The sequence below is a fragment of the Vespa velutina genome, chromosome 2 (assembly GCF_912470025.1).
Source record: "Vespa velutina chromosome 2, iVesVel2.1, whole genome shotgun sequence".
Lineage (NCBI taxonomy): Eukaryota > Metazoa > Arthropoda > Insecta > Hymenoptera > Vespidae > Vespa > Vespa velutina.
In genome coordinates this window covers 1,096,790-1,121,167 of record NC_062189.1, presented here as the reverse complement: position 1 = coordinate 1,121,167, position 24,378 = coordinate 1,096,790, and the positions used below count along the sequence as shown (strand labels likewise).

Here is a 24,378-nt window from a genome sequence, read left to right as displayed (position 1 = left end):
GGATCATCAGACAACTGAAAAACCAAATGATCTATCAGGTTTGTATTGAAATAATACTATAACAATTAAAAATTGAAATGATTATGAAAAAAAATACGAACTATCAACTTCATAACTTCAGATTCTTTATTAGATTCTTGTCAAAAATATAGTAGAAAATAAATTTATATGTATTCTTGTTAATTTCCTGCAATGATAATTATTATTTTATTAGCATTTTTATAATGATTATTTTTCCTCAGTCACATGAATGTCAACGTAATCTCATATATTAATTATTTATAGATTGTTAATGTCTTTTTACAAAATACTTACGTACGTTTTATATTTGTAACGATGAGTTTACGATTGAACTGCCATAGTAAAAGTGAAAGTCGTGTCCTCGATTATTGTATCCGGATAACAATGCCGGAACATGTTTCTATGGGTCTGTATATTTTAACATCAATTTTCTTTAATATTTCTCTTTCATAGCTATTTTTATATATATGTATATATATATATATGTGTGCATATATATATATGTATATATATATATTTGATTTTATATACAAATTTTTTCTCTCTTATTATTTTAATAAATATTTCAATATAAATGTAATTTTGCAATATAAATAAAAATTTCAAACAAAATTAGAATTGTTTGGACATCAATGAAATAATATTTTTACTCTCTTATTTTATATTACAATAATGATAATAATAATAATAATAAAGTTGAAAATATAAAAAACATGATTTATATATTGACTATATTTTGGAAAACATCATAGTTACAAAACATTGGTGTTTTAAAACTAGATCGATGCTTAAGCAAATACAAACAGAAAACGGATACAATAAGTCTTAATGAATTTTTTTAAGCAAGTTATATTATTTTCAACGATTGAGGAAAGTTCAAATTACATATAAATTACTAACATTAACAACTTTGTTGTTTATTGAAATTAATTTTCTAAATACTTATGTGAAATAGACACAATTTACACGATCTTATCATTATTTCAGACGATACAAATATGTAGTAGTAGTGTAGTAATAGTAGTAGTTTAGTAACAGTAATATGGTTAAAAAAAATAAGATAAATAGACGCATAAAACTCAAGTCAAATTACTATTTATTTACTTTAGAGAACAGCCACATCTTTTTATTGTGAACAATAAATTTTCGTTAATTACCGCATTAGAAAGAATATGAAACATAGCTTAACATTTGAAATAACATTTGTTACAGTAAAAATTTATTTTTTAACAAATGAGGAAAAAAAAAATGAAAAAAAAAGGAGAAAAGAGGAGAAGAAATGAGAAAAAAATGAAAAAGAATGAGAAATAATGAGAAAAAATGAGGAAGAAAAAGAAAAAAAAAAAAAAAAAAGAAAAAAAATAAAGAAAGAAAACAAAAATGTAATTTGTATAAAATCAGAGGCACAAAATTAAAAAGATGACACCAAGAGGGCAAACACCAAGTTTGCTTTTCCTAATGTATAAACCAACGCATTCTTGATTACATAAAGAAGCCAATCTCGAAGCCTAAGGTAACAATACTTTTCAATCTCTCTCTGAACACGTCTATAGCGCCCAGATACATACTATCTATTACTGAACCAAACCATCTGTTGCTATTTCTGTCTATCCTTTGTATACTTATCTTCTCAAAATTCTACTATTATCACTATTATTTTAAGCGTGACACCTTCATTGGATTATCTAACATAAAGCGGTAAAATATTGCTTCCTAAAATCTTAGAAAAAACGTCTGATTAGAATATTGTGCCTATATCTCGGTACTGTGTTATATAGTTTTTTTTTTTTTTTAATTTTTTTTATTTTATTTATTTTTTTTTTTTTATTGAAATATATATGTGTATATAATAAGGTATCCCACGAAGTATCAACAAGTGATAGTGACTGATACAGATAATTTAAGATGATAAGGTATTATATATTGATGAATGTGGAATTGCCTTATATAGTGGCATGGGTGGTTTGTCGATTAAAAACCATGGACTTTGAGTTGGTCAGGTTTGGCCAGACCTGACTTTGTTAACCACTGGCATATATTTTCTCGCTGGTCCCCCTGCAGCTGCAGCACCTCCCCGTACTCTGGGTGTTCAATTACTGTCCCATTGCAGGCGAACTCCTAGAAAATATTATATCCATTTTTCTTTTTCTTCTCTCTCTATCTCTCTTTCTTTTTTTTTTTTTAAATATTAAAAACATAGATCTATAAATAGCCATTATCTTATAAATTTCAATCTCTCTTGATACATCAAGCCTAATTAAGTAAACATTAATTAGTACACAAAACATTAGTTGTATGTCAGTATTTTAAAGAACATTAATTTTTATGTTAATATACATTCTTTAATAACAAAATATTTTTTTAATATACCATTAATTTAAACATTTAAATGCAAAAGAAAAGATGAGAAATATTTAATTTCATTGCTTAATTATTCATATCATATCTTTACAATGTATATAATTCTTGTGTATGAATGGTTATATTATCATAAAGTCATTATTCTTTGTCTGTTTATTTATATAACCTGCAGAAAATAATTTAACAGTATATCCCCAGATGATTCTTTTATAATAATTGAACAAACAATGATATTAATTTTGTGGTGTTGATAATCTTGTCAATTATTCTTAAAAGAAAAAGAGAAAAAAAAAGAATCACATTGTAAACAGAATTAAAAAATTCATTAAACTATTAACTCACATTTAAATATCTGTATTTAAAGATTGTTAATATAGATACCTTTTGTACATAATATTAATATAAATAAGAATCAATAATGCTTATATTAACTAATATGTACACGTTAAATATAAAAATAAAATTAGTTTACATTCTTATTGCCAGCTGTCAGTTTTCAAGGTTTATTTGCATCAATTCTATTTATAGAACTTTTTACGAAAGTCAAAAAGAGTGACTTCACAATGATAAATACAAAAACTAATAGCTCTGTAGAATAACATTTACCTTTTTACATGCTCGTACTATTTTTCTCAAGTCATATTCAGAAGAAAGCCCCTGTACCGTTGTTAAGGTCTTACGACCATTCCGCTGTTGGATCCTTATATGCACGAGACCGTCTTGGACATCATCATCTGAACCCTTGATTGCATCTGCAAAGGGGTCTAAAAAAACAAAAAAAAGAAAAGAAAAATATACATTAGATCATAATCAATCATTCATGACAGATCAAATTTCTTCAGAGTAATAACTATTCTGTTATCTCATATCAAAATGGTGCATATACACAGTTGTGATTACATATATATATGTATATATATATATATAAAATATGTATAGTATGTATATATATATATATGTATACGTGATATATATATATCATACATATTATATATATATATATATATATGAAATTATATTAAGAATTTTTTGTTCTTTTTCTTTTCTTCTTTCGTTTTCTTCTTTTCTTCTTTTTTTAGTCTTCAAAGTTCATCGATAAAATATAATGAAGAGAGAGAGAGAGAGAGAGAGAGAGAGAGAGAGAGAGAGAGAGAGAGAGAGAGAGAGAGAGAGAGAGAGAGAGAGAGAGAGAGAGAGAGAGAGTGAGAAAGTGAAAAAGAGAGAAAAAAAGAGAGAGAAAGAGAGAAAGAATGAAAGAAAAAAGAAAGAGGTAATTAAATATAAAAAATAAATGATATGAGGATATGAGAGAAGAAAATGTGAATAAATGAAATACATAATGTAAATGACTCGATTGCACACTATGATGCAAAGACGCTATCATCGCCATTTTGTCGTATCTATCTTGTCGAACAGCAAGGTATATTTGTAATATGAAAAATGTTATATTTACCGAATGTGTTGAGATTCTGGATGGACATACGACAAACAAAATATATCCCTCGGAGATATAGAACTGCAAATTGCAAGTGCAGTTGAAGAAAATGACGGATGACGTAGGATAACTGTGACACTGCGCAAGGGTACTGCCTAAAGCCGAAAAACATTCTACGGAGCCTGAATCAAACCGGAAGTTAAGTTCCATTTGTCATGAACCCCAATGGGTGGGGTTGCGCCTGCGTTCTTCTATTCACCCAGCATTTGCCGCATGATCAAAGAAACTCTTTGCCTGATTGGTCCAACGAAATTCTAGATACATAGGATATTTCTTTCAAAATATTACTCTGAGAACTTTATTCTCTCTCTCTCTTTCTTCCTCTTCTCTTTTGTATCTCTCTCTCTCTTTCCCTCTCTCTCTCTCTCTCTCTCTCTCTCTCTCTCTCTTTCTCGAATAAAATTGTTTTAGCATTTATTTAAATATCTAGAATATTCTAAGGTTATGAGTATATCCATAGAATATTGAATATCTGATTTTTAATCGGAAACGATGCATAATAGATTAAAAATTCAATTTAATTGAAATTTTTTAATAAAAAATTTGCCAACAATTTTTAATTAGATAATATTATTTTAAATAAATCTGTTATCTGTTTCTAATGATCTTGCACGAAATATTGGAGAATGCGCAAAAGCCGAAGACTGTTACAGCTGACTATTACTAATCAAAAAGTTTTAATAATTTTTTTTTCTTTTTTTTTTTTTCACTTTTAATATGATAATAGGATTAGTAATGTGAATTTTTAGTATTTTCAATATCGATTTATCGTTAATTAGCAAATTATTTAATTAACGAATTAATATTGTTTATTAAAAAATTGTAAATTTGTAATCCTTATATTACGTATTGTTTAAATAATTAAATAATACTTCACCGCGTTGATGATGAAAGATTATGCATATTTTTCTTTTTACGGCATCGCGCATGCGCCGAAATAGTTATAAATATTATAAAATACATATAATAGTTTATTGAAATAAGATTTATGTGTAATAAAATTTTATCGAAATATTTTTTTTCTCCTCATCTCAAATATTTTATTTAATACGTTAGTTGTTTAATATAATGTTTTTAATAATCATTCAAATATGCTGTCTAATATGAATTTAGAAATAGGTTAATCAGTAGTTATACTTCAGCCGTATTAAATGTTCCATTGAGAATCTCTTCATAATAAGTTATATTACGCACATCAATATGAGAATTATTTTTAAATCATATCAAAAGTTACTGTCAAAGTATCCAGTGAGAACTCAAGCAGTACAAGCTGGTAATATTAAATTGTATTCCTTTTTTGTATTGGTTTTACAATAATATATCTTGTTTTTTTTTTTTTTTTCTTCTTTTTTCTTCTTTTTCCTTTTTTTTAATTATCGTTAAACTTTCTTAACAATGCAGGTATTTTAATGGGACTAGGCGATCAATTAGCACAAAATTTAGTAGAACGAAAAAAATTTAAAGATTTGGATTTTGCAAGAACTAGTCATTTTATTAGTATTGGCTTTTTTATAGCTGTGAGTAGAGCAAAACTTTATTTAAAGATGTGTTATAATTTATGACAATTGTAATGAATATTTTACAAGTAAAGATGAAAGTTGTTGGAATATTTTTTTTTTTTATATAATTTTTTTTTATCAGGGTCCGGCAACTACAACATGGTACCGTATATTAGATAAATATATTGGTTCGAAAGGAGGAGTTGTAGTTGTGAAGAAAGTTTTATGCGATCAACTGCTCTTTGCTCCTTCCTTTTTAACTATTTTACTCGTTTCTATCGGATTGTTACAAGGGAATGATATTGATAGTTTAAAACATAAATTGAAAACTAATTACTTTGAAATACTATTAAATAATTATAAGGTAACAAATATTTCTTTTCTTCTAAATTATTATAATACATTTAAAATTTATAACTATTTAAAATTTATAATTATTAAAAATTTCATATATATATATATATATATATGAAATTGAATTCTTTAATTTTTATTTTTTATTCTTTTAGATTTGGCCTATGGTACAGTTAGTCAATTTTTATTTTATTCCATTACAGTATCAAGTATTACTTGTACAGTCAGTTGCATTGTTATGGAATACATATATTTCCTATATAACCAACACAGAAATAAAATAAGTATGAAAGATATTTCTAAACTTGAAAATCAACGTACATGGATTTTCTTATGGGTCTTAATAATAAGTATCTATAATGAAATTAATATTTTAAAAATTAAAGCATTTATCGTTTTTATTTATTCTCATAAATAAATAAGAATGAGAGTCTATGGTTAGTAGTATGAATTAGATGACGATTCTTTAAATTGCTAGGATGAAACAAAACATCACAAAAATTTAATGTACAATTTTAAAAATAATTGTGATACTATCATTACTTGTACATTCCAATAAAGATTTTATGTATCTGCATTATTTATATAATATATTATATAATATATACATACTCAGAGATATTGTGTATGTTCTTATAAATATATACAAAATCATGATTAATAAAAAATGTCAAGCAAATGCAAAAGTATATTGAAATAAGGCATTATATTTTTAATTTTTATAATTATTTATATTTATCCTTTCGAAAAATTTAAATAGTTATGAAAATTGTATAATTACAGGATAGCTTTTAATTCTTTTTATTAATTATGCATTATATGTCTTCCAGATGTAATTCTTTTTATAAAGTTAGCACCACAATAAATACCATATTGTTATTATAAATTGAATACGAAAAATTAAGCAAAAATTAAATTTGTTTAATTACATATGTTACTTTCTAACAGTAACTTAGATTTTAATTATATAATTTTCTATATAAATATGAATATAAAAACAATATTATTTTTTTTTTATTGTGTAACACATAATACACATTTAGATCTCGGTATACTATTAAGAATAGTCATAGACAATATTCGTGATATAACTTTTATATAAAAAAAACAATTCGAGTTAGATAAAAACCTTGAAAAGAGGGAAGTACTTTCTTTTTGTAATCGTTCTTCTAACTTTCTTTTTTTTTTTCTTATTTTTTTTTTTTCAATTCAAGTTCATTTTGGTAGACAAGTTCCTGAAATAGAAACGCTAGATAGAATATTATAACATCTTGATTTAATTTTCACAAAAAGATATTACAAGTGTTTACAAATATCAATGATAATGTTAACCGTTTTATATGTAAAAAAAAAAAAAAAAAAAAAAAAAAAAAAAAAAAAAAAAATGAAAAAAGAAAAAAGAAAAAAAGAAGATAATATTATTTTACATTTCATATAATCAATCTAATGCAAGAAAGAGGACTATTTCTCGTATTGTTGCCTATTATAATTTTGGAGATTTTTAAAAACATATATGTTGAAAATGCATTTATATATGTAATCTAGTCATCAATATTTACAACTAATAATATACATAAAAAATGTGTGAATATATCATACAAATAAAATTAAATAAAAAGATATTTTCTTTTCTTTTCTTTTTTTTTTCTTTTTTTTTTTGTTCTTTTGTCAACTATAAATATGCCTTAACTTTATGCCTCTGGCTGTATTTGTTATTTGATTATGTATAGCAAAATTTTCAAACCTGTACGCGTTGTACTATTAAAAAAGTAAGTTCTTCGAAGAACCTTCAAAGCATATACATCTGTTAGTTTTTTCTTTCTTTTTTTGTTTTGTTTTTTTTTTTGTTTTTTTTTTGTTTTTATTTTTTTCTTTTTATGTAATATGTGAAATGTAACAGATGGAGCTTATTAGTCAAAAGCTACACAATAATTTCCTTTTGCAAAAATGTTTCAATATCTACTCGACAAATAGGACAACGCTTGTTGGTGCACAACCATTGGTCGACGCAATCTATGTGAAATAAATGCATACATGGAAGCCTCCTGCAAGAAATAAGGAAAGGATCAATATTTAATTCAATAAAATTGGCACGATTATATTGGAAGAAAAAAAAAAAAAAAAAAAAAAAAAAAAAAAAAAAAAAGAAATAAAAAAAAAAAAAAAGATAATGTAAAATAAAATTTACCTCACACTTTCGCAATCTTCAAATTCTGATAAACATATTGTACATTTTTCAATTGCATCTTCACCATTTTCTACTTTTTTCACCTAAAAATAAAGAAAAATTTCATTTGTTAATATCATTCGTATGGTTAATCTATATTAATTAAAAGAAATGAAAAAAAGAAAAAGAAAAAGAAAAAGAAGAAAAAAAAAAAATGAAATAAAAAAGAAAAACAGAACAACATAATTTTTCTACCCGTTTGTATTTATGTGGGAATGTGTGATTTTCGATAGATTCTTGAGTGGCACCATAACTTATATGAGCCATACGCCGTAGATCAACAATTCGCATGTAATTTTCAAGACGTGCAGATATATGCCTTGGTTGATGTAATATTAAATCTGGTAAACCTGTTGTAGGTGGTAACGTATTTCCACGTGTTATAGATGTATGCTGTATACAAATGTATAAAAGGTTTATATCAAACATTGTTTATTAGAGACACATTGTATATTACAATTGAAATTTACACATCAAATCTTAAGACTTACCAAATTTGGAGAGAAACTTATGTGAAGATGATGCATACGTGAAGGCATTATATGCACATGATGCATACGCTGAGGTATTTGTGGATGTGTATCATAATGATACATATGATGATGAACATGTTGATGAACTGGTATTGATGTCATCATATCCTGAGAAGGTTCCATTTCTTCTACATCACTTAAATGGTTTACCTGCACATATGTATGTGTGTATATAAACATGATATATATATATATATGTATGTGTGTATATCAATTTATAAGTATTATTATGTTCTTTTTTTTACCATCATAGTTGGTGCACAAGTAGGAGCAAAATTTGGTGGTCCTCTTGCTTCTGGATGACTGTAAACAGTCGGTTGTTGGGGTGGTGGCAAGACTCTAGATGGTAATAATCGTGGTGGTATAAGAGAAGGTGAAATATAATTTTCAGCAAATGGAACAGCATCATTTCCATTACAGTGGGTATTCGAATGAATATGAGTTGGTGGAAAACAATTTCTATAAGAATGCTCATGCTCTGTGGTTTGGTTTAAGTGCGTATTTGATGGCATACAACTGCTACTTAAAAAAGAAAAATAATTAATATTATTAATTTACCAAAAAATAACAATTGTATAGAAAATTTGAAAGAAAAAAAGAAATAAAACTAACGCATGATGCGACGAAGATCTTGGATAAAGTCTTCTTCTGTGAACCTCTTGAACACGTTGTTGGTTCATCCATAATCTTTCTTGTACAGGATGCATACGAGAAGTTGTAGTACCTGTTGTTGTATCTATAAATTATATATATATGTATGTATGTATGTATGTATGTATGTATGTATGTATATATATAATGTATAGAATTAAATATGTGAAAAAGTAAAACAAATTTTTACCTCCTAGCGTATTATATCTTGAATGAAATGTTGGAGCTCGATAACGATAATACATATGTCGATTGTGATACATATGTGCTCTATGATGTGCAGCAGAATTATATATGCAAATAAAAGACGTTTCAATTATAACATTGTAATGAACTAAATAAAATATAACAAAGAAATATATTTGCTCAAGATTTTTGCATGACATATAAACGTATCTATATCAAGACAATAAAAAGATAACTATATTATATGAATGTTACAATTTACCTTTGAATGTGTTCTCCTGTCCATGGATTTACTGGATTGTTAAATGATGTAGATGAGGTTGGTGGTTCTTCATCAGATTCTGCGGTTAAGTCAACCAAAGTTACTGTACGATTTTCTTCGTTGTCATTTTGTACAGAATTCTAGAAATAATAATAATAATAATAATAATAATGGCATAAAACGACGTTATAAGAAAAATTGATGTTTCTTTTACTTACTTCGTTATGATTTACAGTTCCAAGAACTTCTATAGATCCATCTTCATCGTCACTATCACTACTGGATGACCAGTCTAATTGTAAATCTGGTGCCGATGGGGCATCATCAATTCCTATTTTTGAAAAAAATATTTCATTTAACATAGATAAAAGATAGTAAGAATTTAAAAGATCATATATAATAATATCTTATAAAGTGTATGTTAATGATGATTATACTTGATGAATGAGCGATATTTGTATGTGCTTCTTGAGAATTTATTACAGCAGATAAATCAGGGTGACATAAATTATTAGATTCATTGACATTTCTATTTTCAACTGTCTGTAATAAAGCTCCATTAACACCATTAATATGTTCTGGTGATATCACGGAACTGTAAACAAAATTAAAGAATATATATCATCTTTAGATATTAAAAATTGAAGTTATTAATCATTATAGTAATTTATTTATACATATGTTACCTGTTAGAATTGTAATAATCTGATGTCCTAGATGGTCCAGCTATATTGAAGTTATCTACTTGTTGATCAGTTCTACGTTTTTGTTCATCATTCTCTTTTTTTTTATGCTTCACAGATCCATCCTGATCATGTAAAATTCTTTTATGTCTATAAGTGTCACCAGTTCTATCTTCTCTTGTACTATTTAATTGTCGTGCAACCGATTCTTTCTTAAAAGTTCTTTCTTGTCTGTTTTGGCACATATCACAATTTAAAGTATCAGTTTGCCAATATTCATTGGAATTACCATTTGTATCAGATGATGTAATGTAGCCTCCAAACATAAAGCTATTTTGTGAATTAGCATGGGCCGTATTATTATATGATTCCATAGGTGTTACCTCTGATTCTTCGATGTCACTTTCTGCAAATAAATGTTCGTATTCCATCTCATTTCCTAAAAAGATAAAAATAATAAAATTTCATTGCTTTACAAAAAAAAAAAAAAAAAAGAAAAAAGAAAAAAAAGGAATAAATAATGTAATACAAGTTTTGGCACATATGTCATTACCAGAAGTAAAACGAGATTGTGGAGATGGATCGACCGTAGATGAGAATGCTGTATCAAATATATCAGCTAAGGATGTAGAATTAGCTTCAACTGATCCAGTCGTTGATTCTCCGTTAAATAGATCAGCCTGCTGTTCCTCTACTTTACTTTTATGCCATAGATTTTCTGAATTTGAACTATCTTCCATTCTATAAAATAAAGAAAAAAATCTTAATAACATATCAAAGTTAAATAATCTATAGATAAATCTTTATAGAACGTACTTTGCAAAATGTTCAGATAAAAGGCCAGCTTTCTTAATTATTCATCTCATTAGTTTTTAGCTTTCATTTGTAATAAATCAAACGTTACACAGAAAACACGTATGTATCACATTTTATTATTACATATAATCGACAATAAATATATTAATTCAGTATATTAAATTGAATTATGATCACTCCGTGTATGTACTGGATCATTTCTATTTCATTATCAATTTGAAAAGCACAGGAAAAATATTAACGAGTACTGAAAATATAAACATTTTATTTCTATAATATAAAAAAAAAAAAAAAAAAAAAAAATAAAAGAAGAAGAAGAAGAAGAAAAAGAAGAAGAAGCTATTTACGGTGATTCTTGTTTAATGAAGTAAAAGTAATTATAATCAATCAAGGAAAATGAATCATGTTGTATATTAATAAAGAAATTAAACGTTAAAGAAAAATTATAAGGAATATTATGAAAATATATACTTTTTCTAAGATTTTAAATAAGATAATAATTTTATATCATATTATTATTTTTACAAAAGTATCTCTTGGAAATATCTAAAAAAAAAAAAAAAGAAAAAAAAAAAGAAAAAGAAAAAAAAAATAGAAAAAAAAAAGGTTAAATAATAAACGATAATTACTGATTAACGTAAAAAAAAAATATAAATATACCTTGCAGAGGCCCTTATAAAATGTGGAAAGTAACTTTCACCACGCCATTTTCATCAAATATAATTTAGTTACTTTACAAATTGTATTCTCGTTCTACACACACTAACATTGAATTCTTTTTTTTTTTTCTTTCTTTCTCTCTCTCTCTCTCTCTCTCTCTCTTTCTTTCTCTCTATCTATCTATCTATCTCTCTATCTCTTCTATACAGTATGGTTATATCTAAATATCAAGATCTACATTAGAATTTAGAAAAAGAGGTAAAGGAACTTCGAGTGTCAATAATAACATCAAAAGCAAAATGAACTTCTGTAGACCCGATTCTTTGGTAATATACATTTGGCAACTATGATATCATCAAATTGTAACTTTTATCATAGACGTGATATATAACAGTAGATCTTTCGTATTATGAAATTTCTTACCTCGGATAAACTGAAATACCGACGTGAATACGAACTTCGTTAGGAGGTATCGAACGTCGTTAGAATATATCGAACGTTTAGACCATGAATATGATGTTGACATTTAATCAACTTCAAGATGTTCCGAAATTAAAGCCTAGATCAAAGGAATGAAAAATTTTGAAGGAAACAAAACAAGAAAAAGAAGAGAAAAAAAAAAATTACTAAAAATAGAAATTTACCATACTCTCGATCAACTCTCTCTCTCTCTCTCTCTTTCTCCCTCTTCTCGTTATCCCCCTCCCCCCTAGTCATCGCTATTTTCATCTCGGTGGTTTGGGTTTTTTTTATATATTTATTTATTTCTTTTTTTTGTTTTTTTGTTTTATTTTTTTTTTTTGTTTTTTTTTTATTATTTTGGTACCAACATTTGCCTACGCCGTAAATTATATATATATATATATATATATATATGTGTGTGTGTGTGTGTGTGTGTATATATAATCATTATTTGATATACAATAATTAAGATTAGTAGATGCGTACGTACGTACACTGTCGTTTAATATTACGTGGAGAGTTATTAATAGTAAAAAAAATTCGTAAAATACAATAGTTATTATTATTATTATTATTATTATTATTATTATTATTTATCGATATTTTTCGATAAATCCAATTAACAGTATTATAATAAGAAATATATAATAATTTCTTTCGTTTGAATGAGTAGTTTTTTTTTGTTTTTTTTTTTGTTTTTCTTTTGTTTTTTTTTTTTTTTTTTTTTTTTTTTTTTTCCCCCAATAACTTAATACTTCATTGTATATTTTCATTGCTTGCGAATTATATATAAATCATTGTTATTTCATTTAACTTATTTACAAATTTTCATTTTCATTTTATTTACACGAATTGTTTTTTCGTGGAATATGATCTGTTACAATTTTCGTAAGATTTAGTTCGAATAATCAAACATTGTCAGAGGAACTTTGAATAAAATCTCTAAGCGTTTGTTTTGGTATACTTATTGATTTCAGTTCGATCCAATAAATATTTGAAAGAGAGCTTTGATGATTATGGGGGAAAAAAAAAAAACTAAAAAAACAAAAAAACAAAAAAATTAAGTATAGAAATAATTTCAAAGTTACATTTTGATATGGGAATTTGTTCGTTTAAAAAGTAAGATCCAAAAGATAAAGATAAAAATGATCGATAGAAAAGATCATAAATATTGTAATTATATTGTTGTAAGAGATAAAAGTTAATAGATTCAGGAATAACGACGAAATTTGATATCAACGATAAAACATGGATTTTAAGAAGATCGATCTTTGTAATTCTGTCGAATTTTACAAGAGACGATTATTGTCGAAAAAATATAAAAAGAAAAAGATTTCTATGAGTTATAAAAATGTTCAATAAAAATTGGACATTGAAAGAATGATAAAAGATATTGTAAATCGATTTATTCAAGTTCGAAACAATTTGAATTCAAATTACATTTATGGTAAATTAATGAAATATTAAATCATTGATCGTGTAGTATCTATGATATTTGGGGGATATATCGTAAATAATATGACGGGAGATTTGATCAAGGATGATATTTTAAAGAGAGATGCTTATTTAAAGATTTTAATAGAACAATATGGAGAAGGTATAATTGGTAATAATTTTTAAATATTTATCCAAAACATAAAGTTAAAATCTATATGAATTATTTAACAAACGATTAGAAAAAGAATTTTAATATAATGGAATGGTCAGGTCAATTGTCATCGATCGATTTGAATTCAATTGAAAAACTATGGGATCGTTTGGATAGACAGGTTAAAAAATGATATTTAACTTTTGGGAAATTTTGCAAGCTAAAAACAATATCAAAAGTGAGATATTGAAAAATTTATTAGCTATGGTGTTGCAATTCGTTAACACGATCATAAAAGTGGTGTCTATATAGACGAAAAGAAAAAATAAATACTTTTTTTTTTTTTTTTTTTTGTTAATATTGGTGAAAAATATTTATTGAATTATCATTAAAATGTCCTTCTTTTTTTTTTTTAACATTGTAAAAAATATATTTTTATAAAAACGAATCGAATTTATCGAAGAATTTCATAATTTTTTTTTTTTCAGGCGGTTATAAGCATAAGGAAAATGTCCATGTAATTATGAGCAGTAATGTGTAAATATATATAACGTGTATGTCCATTACATATGTATTTATTAAGAGTATATTTATTTATATTTTAATATCATTTATATTACTAAATGTGTTTCTTTTTTTTTTTTTCCTTTTCCATAATTAATATAGAATATCTACAATGCTCTATAAGGATTAAAATATATCAAATATAAAGAAACATAGTATATTTATATACTAAATAAAATTAAATTCTTAATTAATTATGTTCTTGATAATACCACATATAGTCACAGCGTATTTTAGTTTACTTTAACAAATTAATTGAGATAATATTGTAATATATTTTTAAGTGCTTCTTCGTTTTCTGGATATTTTGTTGAGGTCTCTTCGTTTGGTTCGTAATGCGTTCCTTTAAAATAACTAAAGTAACGTCCAATCTCATAATGATTTATCAATCTTGGCTTTGAAGGAAATGATAATAAATCTATTAAAAGAAAGATAAGAATATTGTTTATAACAAATAAAATACTTAAATTATATATTACAATGATTATGAATATTATACCTTGAGGTATATAACGAGATGATCCATCATCAACTAAAGCATTATAATATGGTTGTTCCAAATTTTTATATTCTTGGAATTGATTACGCGAATCGAAAGTATCATAAGGCTTATCCCATCCTGTTATTACGCATAAATTATCATCCGCTTTATGGGTCATTATTAAACCAACGGCATATTTTACATTTGGCATCCTCCATTTCGGTTCTGTCTCTTCCTAAAAATGATAATAGAATTGCATTAAATTTTGATAATTAATTTTATAAATATGTATGCATGATCTTTGATATATAGTCGAATAAATTTAATTAAGATATTAGATAATTAATATACATACTTCTGGTTTACAAGGATTTCGAAGCATTTGTAACATTGGTTGAATTAAATTTGCTTGTTCTCTCGTTTCTAAATCCTAAAATGTTAGATTAATTCGTGTCAAATGAAATTCAATATTTTTATTAGATTAGAAAGAAAATATCACATTTGCTTAATGCAATTCTTTCTTTCTTTTTTTTTTTTTTCTTTTTTTGTAAAACTTCAATTAACCTTTTGCATATTTTGCAACATTAATTCTGATATATCCATATGATGAATCATATAAAAACGACTCAAGTTTAGAATAGTAGTTTTGTCGTAAGGTTGCATCATGTAATTCAATTCTAAAGCAGAACGTATGCGTGATGCTCTACCATTTAAATGGATGTGTTGTCTTGCTGCTATATCTAGATTATATGCCATTCTTTTTACAACCTTTTAATCAATGAAGAAGATGTAAATACATTATAAATATCATAAAATTATTTCTTTCTTCAATTTATTATGTTGAGAATTAGATTTATAAAGAAATCATGATATAGACCTCTACAGCAGTTGCAGGATTATGTAAATTATACTTTGCTATCGGACATTTAGAAATCCCACCAATTTTAGGACAATTCTCTTTAGTTAAAAATTGACCACCATTAAGCACATCAATATAAAAGCTTCCTATACTTTCTGGTTCTGTAACATTACTAAAGGAGAAGTTATGAATTCATAAAAAAATTTATTCAATATAATATTAATTTTTTTTTCTTTTTTTGTTATTATTTTAAAATATCATAGGAATAAGTAATTTGAAAATTAATAGTTACTATTTTTCTTTCCATCGTAACAAGAAATGTGATGGAAAACTAACAGGCTCGCATCGTACTCCAAGACGTCTTGCAATACTTTCAAATATGATTGCTAAAATCATTGGAATTCCATGTTTACTTTCCAAAACCTATATTTCAAAAAGATATATATATATATCTTTTTTCTTTTTTTGAACAAATATATTATATGATATATTATCTCTTTTAAAAAACATACCCTGTCGATAAATGAATTTTCTGAAGAATAATACATTTCGCTACTGCCATAGAAACCTAAATTTTGGAAAAGTACTTCGCACAGAGCTTCCAGGATCTGCCTTGTTTCTGAAGTACTCCATTGATTATCATTGATATTTCTATGTTTCCAAATTAATAATTGTTCTGCAGATAATGAGAATATAGAATGCTTAGGGTATTTTTTATATAACAAATTTTTCGTTTGATTAGCTATATCATCGAGTAACGAGGAAATATAGGAATAAGAAATATGTCGTTCTGGTTGGCTCCATTGTGCTACTATGGTTGCACCTTTTTCTAAAATTTGTTCATCTGGTGGAAAATTAATAAATCTTTGCCATTCTTTCGTTAAATAATTTTGCCTTAAATATCGAAGTACTATGAAGGCATAATATCTATGTGTTAAATTACTATCTCTGTAAACAAAAAAAAAAAGGAAGTAAAAATTTTTAAAGTGGTATCAATTAAAAGTAATATACATTTAATTAAAGTATTACACAATAGTGGTAACTCACACAATAGGACGGTTGATAAGACTGATGAGTTCATCAACAAGAAAATGATAACTTAATTGATGGGCGCCTTGTTCTGTACGGAAAAGTGGATCCAAATATCTTAATTCAGAATGAGACAATTCTTCTCTTTTGTAATGTTTGGTGGACATTCCAGACAAATGATACATTAAAGTACGTCTTATTGCAATACTAATTTCTATTTCATTTAACCAGTCAAATACTTTTAAATCGTCACTATTTTCTTTATAATGTTCCTTCAAAAGGGGCCATCTATACAATAATAATTTATAATAATAATAATAATAATAATAATAATAATAATAATAATAATAATAATCAATAATTAATGTTAAATAAAAAATAATATTTATGAGATATTAACAAGTTTTCCAAACGCAAATATAATATTAGTAATTATAATATTAGCCTATGGTATAATACCTTTGAAAATATTTAATTCTCCACAATTTATTGTTATCTTTGACAATTTGATAGAAATTCTTGCATGTTATTGAGAAATTGACAATATCTTGAAACGTAATATTCGGATCTTCTAAAATATATTCAATTATTTCTCCTGGTAGAAGTGTTATAATATATGCAGCCATTTTTCGTATCGTATCTCAAGATTATTCATTAATAAAAAAACTGCAAGAATTCAATACACATTTATTTAATCCACTGCACCGACTTGAAGTGACGTAGACTGCTAAAATAAAATAAATCTACACGTAGAAGAGTAAACATTTTCTAGCGGCACAAATATTAAATATTACTACTTCATATTAGTTCTAAGAAGCTTATTAGATAAGACAGGTTATAATATACATCACCATCAAGCGATCAAGAAGAAGATTACGTTATCGGCCATACATTAAGAGATTTATTTTCTATTTCTTATGATTTTATATATTTCAATTTGAACAAAGAATGACCTTGGATCATATCATATGTTTACGTACATAAACATTGTAATATATGTTTATCAATTTGATTGAAAATGTAAGGTTAGATCACATGATTAGAATTAACCAATAAGAGATTCTTATAAAAAGTCCAATTAAATGAGGGCAGCCATGTTAGCTTTTTCATTCGCGTGATATCAAATAGCATTATCTTGTTTGTATCTGTCAAAATGAAAATATCATACCTCGAATATTTTATCTCTCATAAATTCTATGAAAGTAATGAATTTAATTATTCAGGTATTATTATTACATTATTTTTGTATAATGTCAGTGCTACTATGAATGTACTTTACAAAATAAGTATTATTAATTAATAATTTTCTTAGTACATACATAACGAGCATGTATAATTAATAAACTTTTAATAAATGTTACATTATTTTTTTTAAACATCATTGATTTTATTTTTTTACAATTTATTTACTTACCGACGGTCGATAATTTTGTACATGTAGCATGAATTTTCATTCATTAATATTCAAGCGTTATTTGTTTTTTCTTTTTTTTTTTCGTGGTTTAACAATTTTAAAGGATATTAAGAACGAACGTATATTTGGAGAAAATATATATATAATCGATGTTTTATTTAGTTATAAAATAAAAAATTTATATGTATAAACGACGCATAAATATTTTAACATCAATAATTACGAACACTTTTTGAGGAAACAATTGAGAAAATACGCCGACAGATAGCGCTGCGACACGACGTATATACGTGAAAGTAAAATTCTTCGTTATATCGTTCGACGTTATTTATAATTAATTATTCGAACTATTTTATTATAAATAAAAGAAAAAGAAAAGAAAAAAGAAAAAGAAAAAAAAAGAAAAATTATCTCATATATAGCCGAGTAATAATTTGTTCAAATTTTTAGAATATAATTCATTAAGGATGATTCAAAATCATAAAGAAAAAAAGAATAAAAAAATGAGTATTCATTTTAAAATAAAATCTACGTGGACTCACCTTTACATCGCGTGGCGTCACCTGTCAACGTGCGATAACAGCTTTATTGTTTGTGCTTGTCATTAAAGAGATAAAAAGAAGTATGTATATATCGTGTGGGCTCGGAGTAATACATAACCATGTACATATGTACATAATCCATCTTTAGACTTGCAATTATATTATCGTCGTAAGATAGTCAATGTTTGATTTATTTCACATTGGAAGTGTAAGTTTAAGTTTAGGAAGAAAGAGAGAGAAAGAGAGAGAAAGTGAGAAAGGGAGAGAGGAAAAGAGGAAGAGCGAGAGAGAGAAAGAGAGAGAGAGAGAGAAATAGATAGAGAGAAATAGATAGAGAAAAAGAACAAATTAATTGATTTTTCAAAAGAAGATAGTATAACCATGGTGTACTCTTCTGTAATCTAATGTCATTGCAAAAGGACAATTGCCCTTGGCCATAGTATGCATTAATTGAAAGAAGATAAACGTATATAAACAGAAAGTGTAGGCGGGGGCGGGGATTTTATTAAGAAAAAGAAAAGGAAAAAAAAAAAAGAAAAAGTCCAAGTTTGTGGATCCAATCGTACGAAAATTCGAAGAAGAAATTTTTTTTCTAATCTTTTATCGCGAATGGAAGAAAAATGACGATATCTGTCGCATGTTTAGTAAGTCCATTATCTTGTAAATGTATTATTTGATTAGTGCCAAATCTTGTAATAGTGCCAGCGATAGCTTCTTAATGTTAGTAACAAATATTAAACTGTATTCGTAGTTCTTATTATAAAACTATATGTGAACCAATTGAAAACGATTCTATCGCGTAAAACTGTCAAACGTCATTAAAAGCGGCAAATTTCAAATTGTACTGATTGTATTTTTTCTAGGATTTTTGTTCTTCGCTATACAGTTTTCTTTTGTCTTTCCTTTTTTGCTTTTCCTTTCTTTCTTTTTTTTTTTTTTTTTTTTAATCTAATTTTTTTTGTTTTTCCTTTAACGGTCAACTAAATTAATTCAATTAAGGTAATTTATAGGTTAAGTTCTCAATGAATGGTGAAAAAGAAGATTAGAAAAGATGTTATGTTTTTAAGTTGTATTTTTTGTTTTGTTTTATTATTATTATTATTATTATTATTACTATTATTTTATTATTATTATTGTTATTATTGTTATTGTTACTATTACCATTACTATTATTATTGTTACTACGTACATAGTACAATAGAAACGATCAAAATTTGAACATATATCGTTTATGTTTATCATTCATTTTTGTCACTTCTATGTCTAATTACATTATTTCATGGATAAGAAGCTTATAATTAGTGCACGAATATTATTTGAGTTGGGTTATGCATTTCTTACATATATATGTGTGTGTGTGTGCGTGTGTGATCTGACAAAGTATTTAGTATTGATCTGCTACAAGAGAAATTTGAAATTTGTAATAGTTCAATAATTTTTTATTTTGACATTACTTGCAGTAATTAGTAGATAACATGTAATTAATACTTAGGTCAATGGTGCAGGTTTATTAATTATTTTCTTGGAAAAACTTTTAGAAAATTTTGAGGTTATATCGTTAGATATTATCTTTGAAATTACTTCCATTTGTTTTTTTCTTTTTTCTTTCTTTTTTTTTGTTTGTTTGTTTTTAATTTAAAAACAAATGCTTTTATAAGATATCAGTATTATATGCGTAATGCAATTATTAATAGAGTTATAAGTCGTATTAATTATTATAAAATGTTTTTTTATTAGTGAAAACATAAGACATGGTTTGGATGTAGTATATCCAATACATTGGCAAGTATGTTTAATGCAGAGCCTGAATCTGTCTCTGAGGGTTGGCATACATACGAATTACCTAGCACAATGATCCCTAATGCAAGCTCTGGAATGGACGACGAAGATCATTTTTGCAAGCTTATATTGTATAAAGAGATTAAGGATTCCAGGTATGAGATTGTATTGAACAAAAAAAACACAATTATCGTATAACTTGTAGTATTTTTCAGAGTTCGTATATGGGATATTATAATACTAGTGCCGAATTTATTATTTCTTCTATTTATTGCTATAAGATTCAACAGAGCAAGGCTTAAATTACGTGCAACGAGTAGTCCAATATTTTTAGCATTTTATGGACTTGTTATTTGTAACGTCGTTATATCAGTAATACGGTGTGTCGTATCAATGACAGTTAACGCTGCAGCTACCGTTGGTGGTAAAGCCGACAAAGTGCTTTGGGTTACGGTTAGATTTTTTTTATTATCTACGGAGATGAGTGTAGTAATATTTGGTTTAGCATTCGGTAAGTTCATTTTTATTATTTACTTAAAAGCAATTGAATTTTTCGTCCATTTCAAACTCTAGGCACTTTGGATTTATTTTTTAGGACATTTGGATAGTCGATCGAGTATTCGTAGAGTATTACTCGCCACATCTTTTATCGCTTTAGCGTTTACTATAACTCAAGGGACTTTAGAATTAGTTTTACCAGATGACACATTCCATATTCCAAGTAGAGACTTTTATGTATTTGGCCATGGTGGTATGATGTTTTGGTTTTGCAGCAGTCTCGTTTTTACTACGGTAATATTTCTTTCAATAATAAATGATTAATCTTTATACTTATTTACAATTTATTTTCATTGTTAATAATTATATTTCTTTAGATATATCTTTTTATATTGATATTACCGTGGACACGATTAAGAGAACGTTTAGCACTTCCGAGTAAGTTGGAAATTGAATGTCTCAATGTAATATAATGTTGAATATAAATATTTTAATGACGTGTTATTATAGCACGGAAAAGCTTTTACGTTTATGCTGGCACATTGGCCACAATGGATTTAGTACAATCAATTGGTGCAGGTTTTTTAACTTACACACAAAATCCCGTTGGACTGTGCATTGTAGATTTTACTGCAGCAGTCTATTTAACTCTCTTTACGCCATTGGTATATCACACTTTCCTATCAGAATTCCTTGGGTAAGTTTTCCCCTTCTCACTTTTCTTTTTTCATATTAATTTTAGGAATTCTGTAGTTTTTTATAGAAATGTAATTTATCATTTTAGAGTCTCGCAACCTTCTATAATGTTCTCTTACAAAGCACAAGTTGACGATGCAATGGACGAAGACACTGTATCGCTTCCTCATCAACAAAGTTTCTCATCGTTAAAAACTGACAGCGATTACATCTATCAGGTCCATACTCCGTCTATTCACATGCCCCTGTATGATCCTCAGGCATCATCCACTGCAATGCATAGGACTTCTCTGTATTCCTTAACATCTGCGAAGGATTCTAAATATAATACTACTAATCCTTATGAATCACAGGTCACATTACATAGATCATTTGGTATTAAAAATTTCGCTAGACGTTTTAGCGCAGAAAAAAGTATAGATGATTTCGCACATTATCCTTTAACAAAGTCGGACAGTGTAAGCCATATTCAAAAGGGTTCATTGGATATTAAATTTTATAATCCGATGTTAAAAAATGATTTATCTTATAAAATTAAACTCGGCACAGCCAAGAGCGTCTCTAATTTAATATCATCCGCAAATACCGCCAGTAATTTTATTTATAATCCTCGAACGAATAGCAGCAATTCGAATCTTTTTTTTCCAACAAAAAAAATTCATTCGGAGAACGCTTTAACAGTTTTTACATCCTTTGACAAAGAATCATCGAATGATATATCAGTTCGAAAGAACGAAGTAACTGATAAATATTTCAAATCTTTTTCTGAAAAATCTTTAGATATTTTAGATTCTCCTCTGTTAGGGGATGATAGATCGCAGAATATATTAAATAAAGATAGTTGTATTAAAAGTAAAAGCGAAATTAAATTGGAGGAGGATAAAGATTTAGAATCTATTCAAGGACAATCGGATAACCGATTGCTCGATATTTCGGATATTTCGAACGAAAAGAAAAATCTAATATCAGAGACTATTCCGTTTTCAACGGCTAACATAATCAATATTAATTCCAATGTTTCAAATGAAAAAGAATCTGCTGGTTTAAATCAATATTTGTCATCGTTAACGTCAACCAAATGTGAGAAACTTATTAAAAAGCAGTCTGAATCTTTATATACGCAGACAGACTCTTTGTAAATAACTTATGTACTAACTTTTAGACGACTATATCAGGATTTTAGTATATAGTTTGTATATAGTAGTAAATAATTTCATGATCATATATATATATATATATATATATATATATATATGATCATATATATATATATATATATATGTATATATATATATATATATATATATATATATTGAAATATCGTAGTATAATAGGTTAATTGGTAATTAAGTATAATATTAAAAACTATTAGTATCAATGAGATGTCAAATGCGTTCGAAAATTTGTATACACGTGTGCGTTATGTATGTGTGGGGGATGCGCGTTTCTGTAGATATATATATATATATAGCATGATTATAGGAAATGCTCTTAATTAAACAAAATTTAATGTAGTCTATATATGCACTTGGTTTTAATTTATTTATATATGTATGTATATTATAACTTGGTTATGCCTTATTATTAACACATTTATTTTATTTTGATGATGAAACTATTCGTATTCAACTAAAGCGATATAATAAAAACAAATTAGTCGTGTGCTTATTTTTTTTTTTTGTTTTGTTTTGTTTATTAATCACAAAGTAAAGTGTTAATGCATTAGTAAAAGCTATGCTTTGCTGGATGCACTCTCTGCTTACGTATATCACACGCAATTAATTTTTAACTTTTACAAATTTAATAATCTATATTATGTATGCCACACGCATAGATAATTTGTCCTAATTAATTAATTAATTAATTAATTATTTTTATATGATATTTTTATTGCAACATTATTAAGAGAACGTAAGTTTTATTATGGATAGATATTCTTTTTCTGTTTACAGAATCACAGTGTTTACGATTCGACCCAATTCGACACGAATACAACACCAGTGAATCCATTGTACGCAGCATCTCTACAAAGTCCAGATAGCATTACTGGTTACAGTATAGACAGTCAAGAGGCACAGAATCAAACCAATGGTTATCAACAACAATGAAGTATCATCTTTAATTAATCATAAAAATAATCTCTACGAACAAAAATCGAACAAGATCTGAATAGATCTGAAGTAAAGTAAAAAGCAAAAGATAAGACCTTATCTTAAGTAAGAAGAGAGCTTCGCAAAAAAAAATCCACTGTAAAAGTGTTCCAACAATATTTATCTGTTAGGTTCCTGCGAAGAAAATAAAGGAATGTGTGTTACAAATTTTGTAACATAATAGTTAATGTATAAGATTCTATCTGTATAAAGTATAAACACATTGAAAGAATTCTAGTCGTTCTTAAACAAAAATGGAGAGAGAAAAAAAAAAGGAAGGAAAACAAAAAAAAGACAATTTCAGGGCCGTAATAATTATTTTAGGCTCTCCCTGTGATAGGACATGAATGTATTTATAAATAATTCACGATAATGATAATGATAATGATGATGATGACGATTATGATGATGTTAATGATGGTAATGATGACGATGATACATCATAAAAAGAACAATCGTAAATCTCCGATTATAAATTTACATTATATAGGAATTTAGCCTATCTAATATAATACTTTTTATTATTCTTTCTTCAGCCGATTGAAAGCCAAGAAACGAATGATCATGT

The 24,378-nt window shown here is 26.3% G+C and overlaps 5 protein-coding genes across 17 annotated transcripts; 2 read left to right on the top strand and 3 right to left on the bottom strand.

The window, feature by feature from the left end:
* Positions 1 to 1,100: 1,100 nt before the first annotated feature.
* On the bottom strand, positions 1,101 to 4,026 carry LOC124957717 (eukaryotic translation initiation factor eIF1). Its single transcript, XM_047514933.1, has 3 exons — positions 3,836 to 4,026; positions 2,989 to 3,146; positions 1,101 to 2,139 (listed from the first exon to the last, which is right to left on the bottom strand). Exons 1-3 carry the CDS (start codon positions 3,987 to 3,989, stop codon positions 1,993 to 1,995), a joined length of 459 nt encoding a protein of 152 aa, XP_047370889.1. The 5' UTR covers positions 3,990 to 4,026; the 3' UTR covers positions 1,101 to 1,992.
* Positions 4,027 to 4,900: 874 nt separating this feature from the next.
* On the top strand, positions 4,901 to 6,347 carry LOC124957716 (protein Mpv17). The gene is made up of 4 exons (XM_047514932.1): positions 4,901 to 5,150; positions 5,279 to 5,394; positions 5,519 to 5,740; positions 5,886 to 6,347. The coding sequence occupies exons 1-4, from the start codon at positions 5,078 to 5,080 to the stop codon at positions 6,012 to 6,014; spliced, it is 540 nt and encodes a 179-aa protein (XP_047370888.1). The 5' UTR covers positions 4,901 to 5,077; the 3' UTR covers positions 6,015 to 6,347.
* A 733-nt stretch (positions 6,348 to 7,080) lies between these two features.
* LOC124957713 lies at positions 7,081 to 12,163 on the bottom strand. Its single transcript, XM_047514914.1, has 14 exons — positions 11,749 to 12,163; positions 11,089 to 11,335; positions 10,826 to 11,013; positions 10,276 to 10,711; positions 10,027 to 10,184; positions 9,808 to 9,920; positions 9,590 to 9,729; positions 9,332 to 9,411; positions 9,103 to 9,226; positions 8,736 to 9,012; positions 8,449 to 8,640; positions 8,153 to 8,350; positions 7,919 to 8,001; positions 7,081 to 7,775 (listed from the first exon to the last, which is right to left on the bottom strand). Exons 3-14 carry the CDS (start codon positions 11,010 to 11,012, stop codon positions 7,652 to 7,654), a joined length of 2,112 nt encoding a protein of 703 aa, XP_047370870.1. The 5' UTR covers position 11,013; positions 11,089 to 11,335; positions 11,749 to 12,163; the 3' UTR covers positions 7,081 to 7,651.
* A 2,269-nt stretch (positions 12,164 to 14,432) lies between these two features.
* Positions 14,433 to 17,499, bottom strand: LOC124957715 (F-box only protein 21-like). The gene is made up of 9 exons (XM_047514931.1): positions 17,191 to 17,499; positions 16,750 to 17,019; positions 16,215 to 16,650; positions 15,995 to 16,125; positions 15,721 to 15,874; positions 15,408 to 15,611; positions 15,199 to 15,273; positions 14,862 to 15,078; positions 14,433 to 14,780 (listed from the first exon to the last, which is right to left on the bottom strand). Exons 1-9 carry the CDS (start codon positions 17,355 to 17,357, stop codon positions 14,614 to 14,616), a joined length of 1,821 nt encoding a protein of 606 aa, XP_047370887.1. The 5' UTR covers positions 17,358 to 17,499; the 3' UTR covers positions 14,433 to 14,613.
* A 985-nt stretch (positions 17,500 to 18,484) lies between these two features.
* Positions 18,485 to 23,957, top strand: LOC124957714 (transmembrane protein adipocyte-associated 1 homolog). 13 transcript variants are annotated; one of them, XM_047514930.1, is made up of 8 exons: positions 18,774 to 19,331; positions 20,425 to 20,621; positions 20,682 to 20,977; positions 21,062 to 21,258; positions 21,342 to 21,402; positions 21,475 to 21,661; positions 21,749 to 21,878; positions 23,613 to 23,957. In XM_047514930.1, the coding sequence occupies exons 2-8, from the start codon at positions 20,476 to 20,478 to the stop codon at positions 23,766 to 23,768; spliced, it is 1,173 nt and encodes a 390-aa protein (XP_047370886.1). In that variant the 5' UTR covers positions 18,774 to 19,331; positions 20,425 to 20,475; the 3' UTR covers positions 23,769 to 23,957. The 13 variants fall into 13 exon arrangements, with proteins under 13 accessions (XP_047370876.1, XP_047370877.1, XP_047370883.1 ...); XM_047514920.1 differs by lacking the exons at positions 18,774 to 19,331; positions 23,613 to 23,957 and adding an exon at positions 18,485 to 18,767 and having other exon boundaries at positions 21,749 to 23,324; XM_047514921.1 differs by lacking the exon at positions 23,613 to 23,957 and having other exon boundaries at positions 18,757 to 18,895; positions 21,749 to 23,324.
* The last annotated feature ends 421 nt before the right edge of the window (positions 23,958 to 24,378 follow it).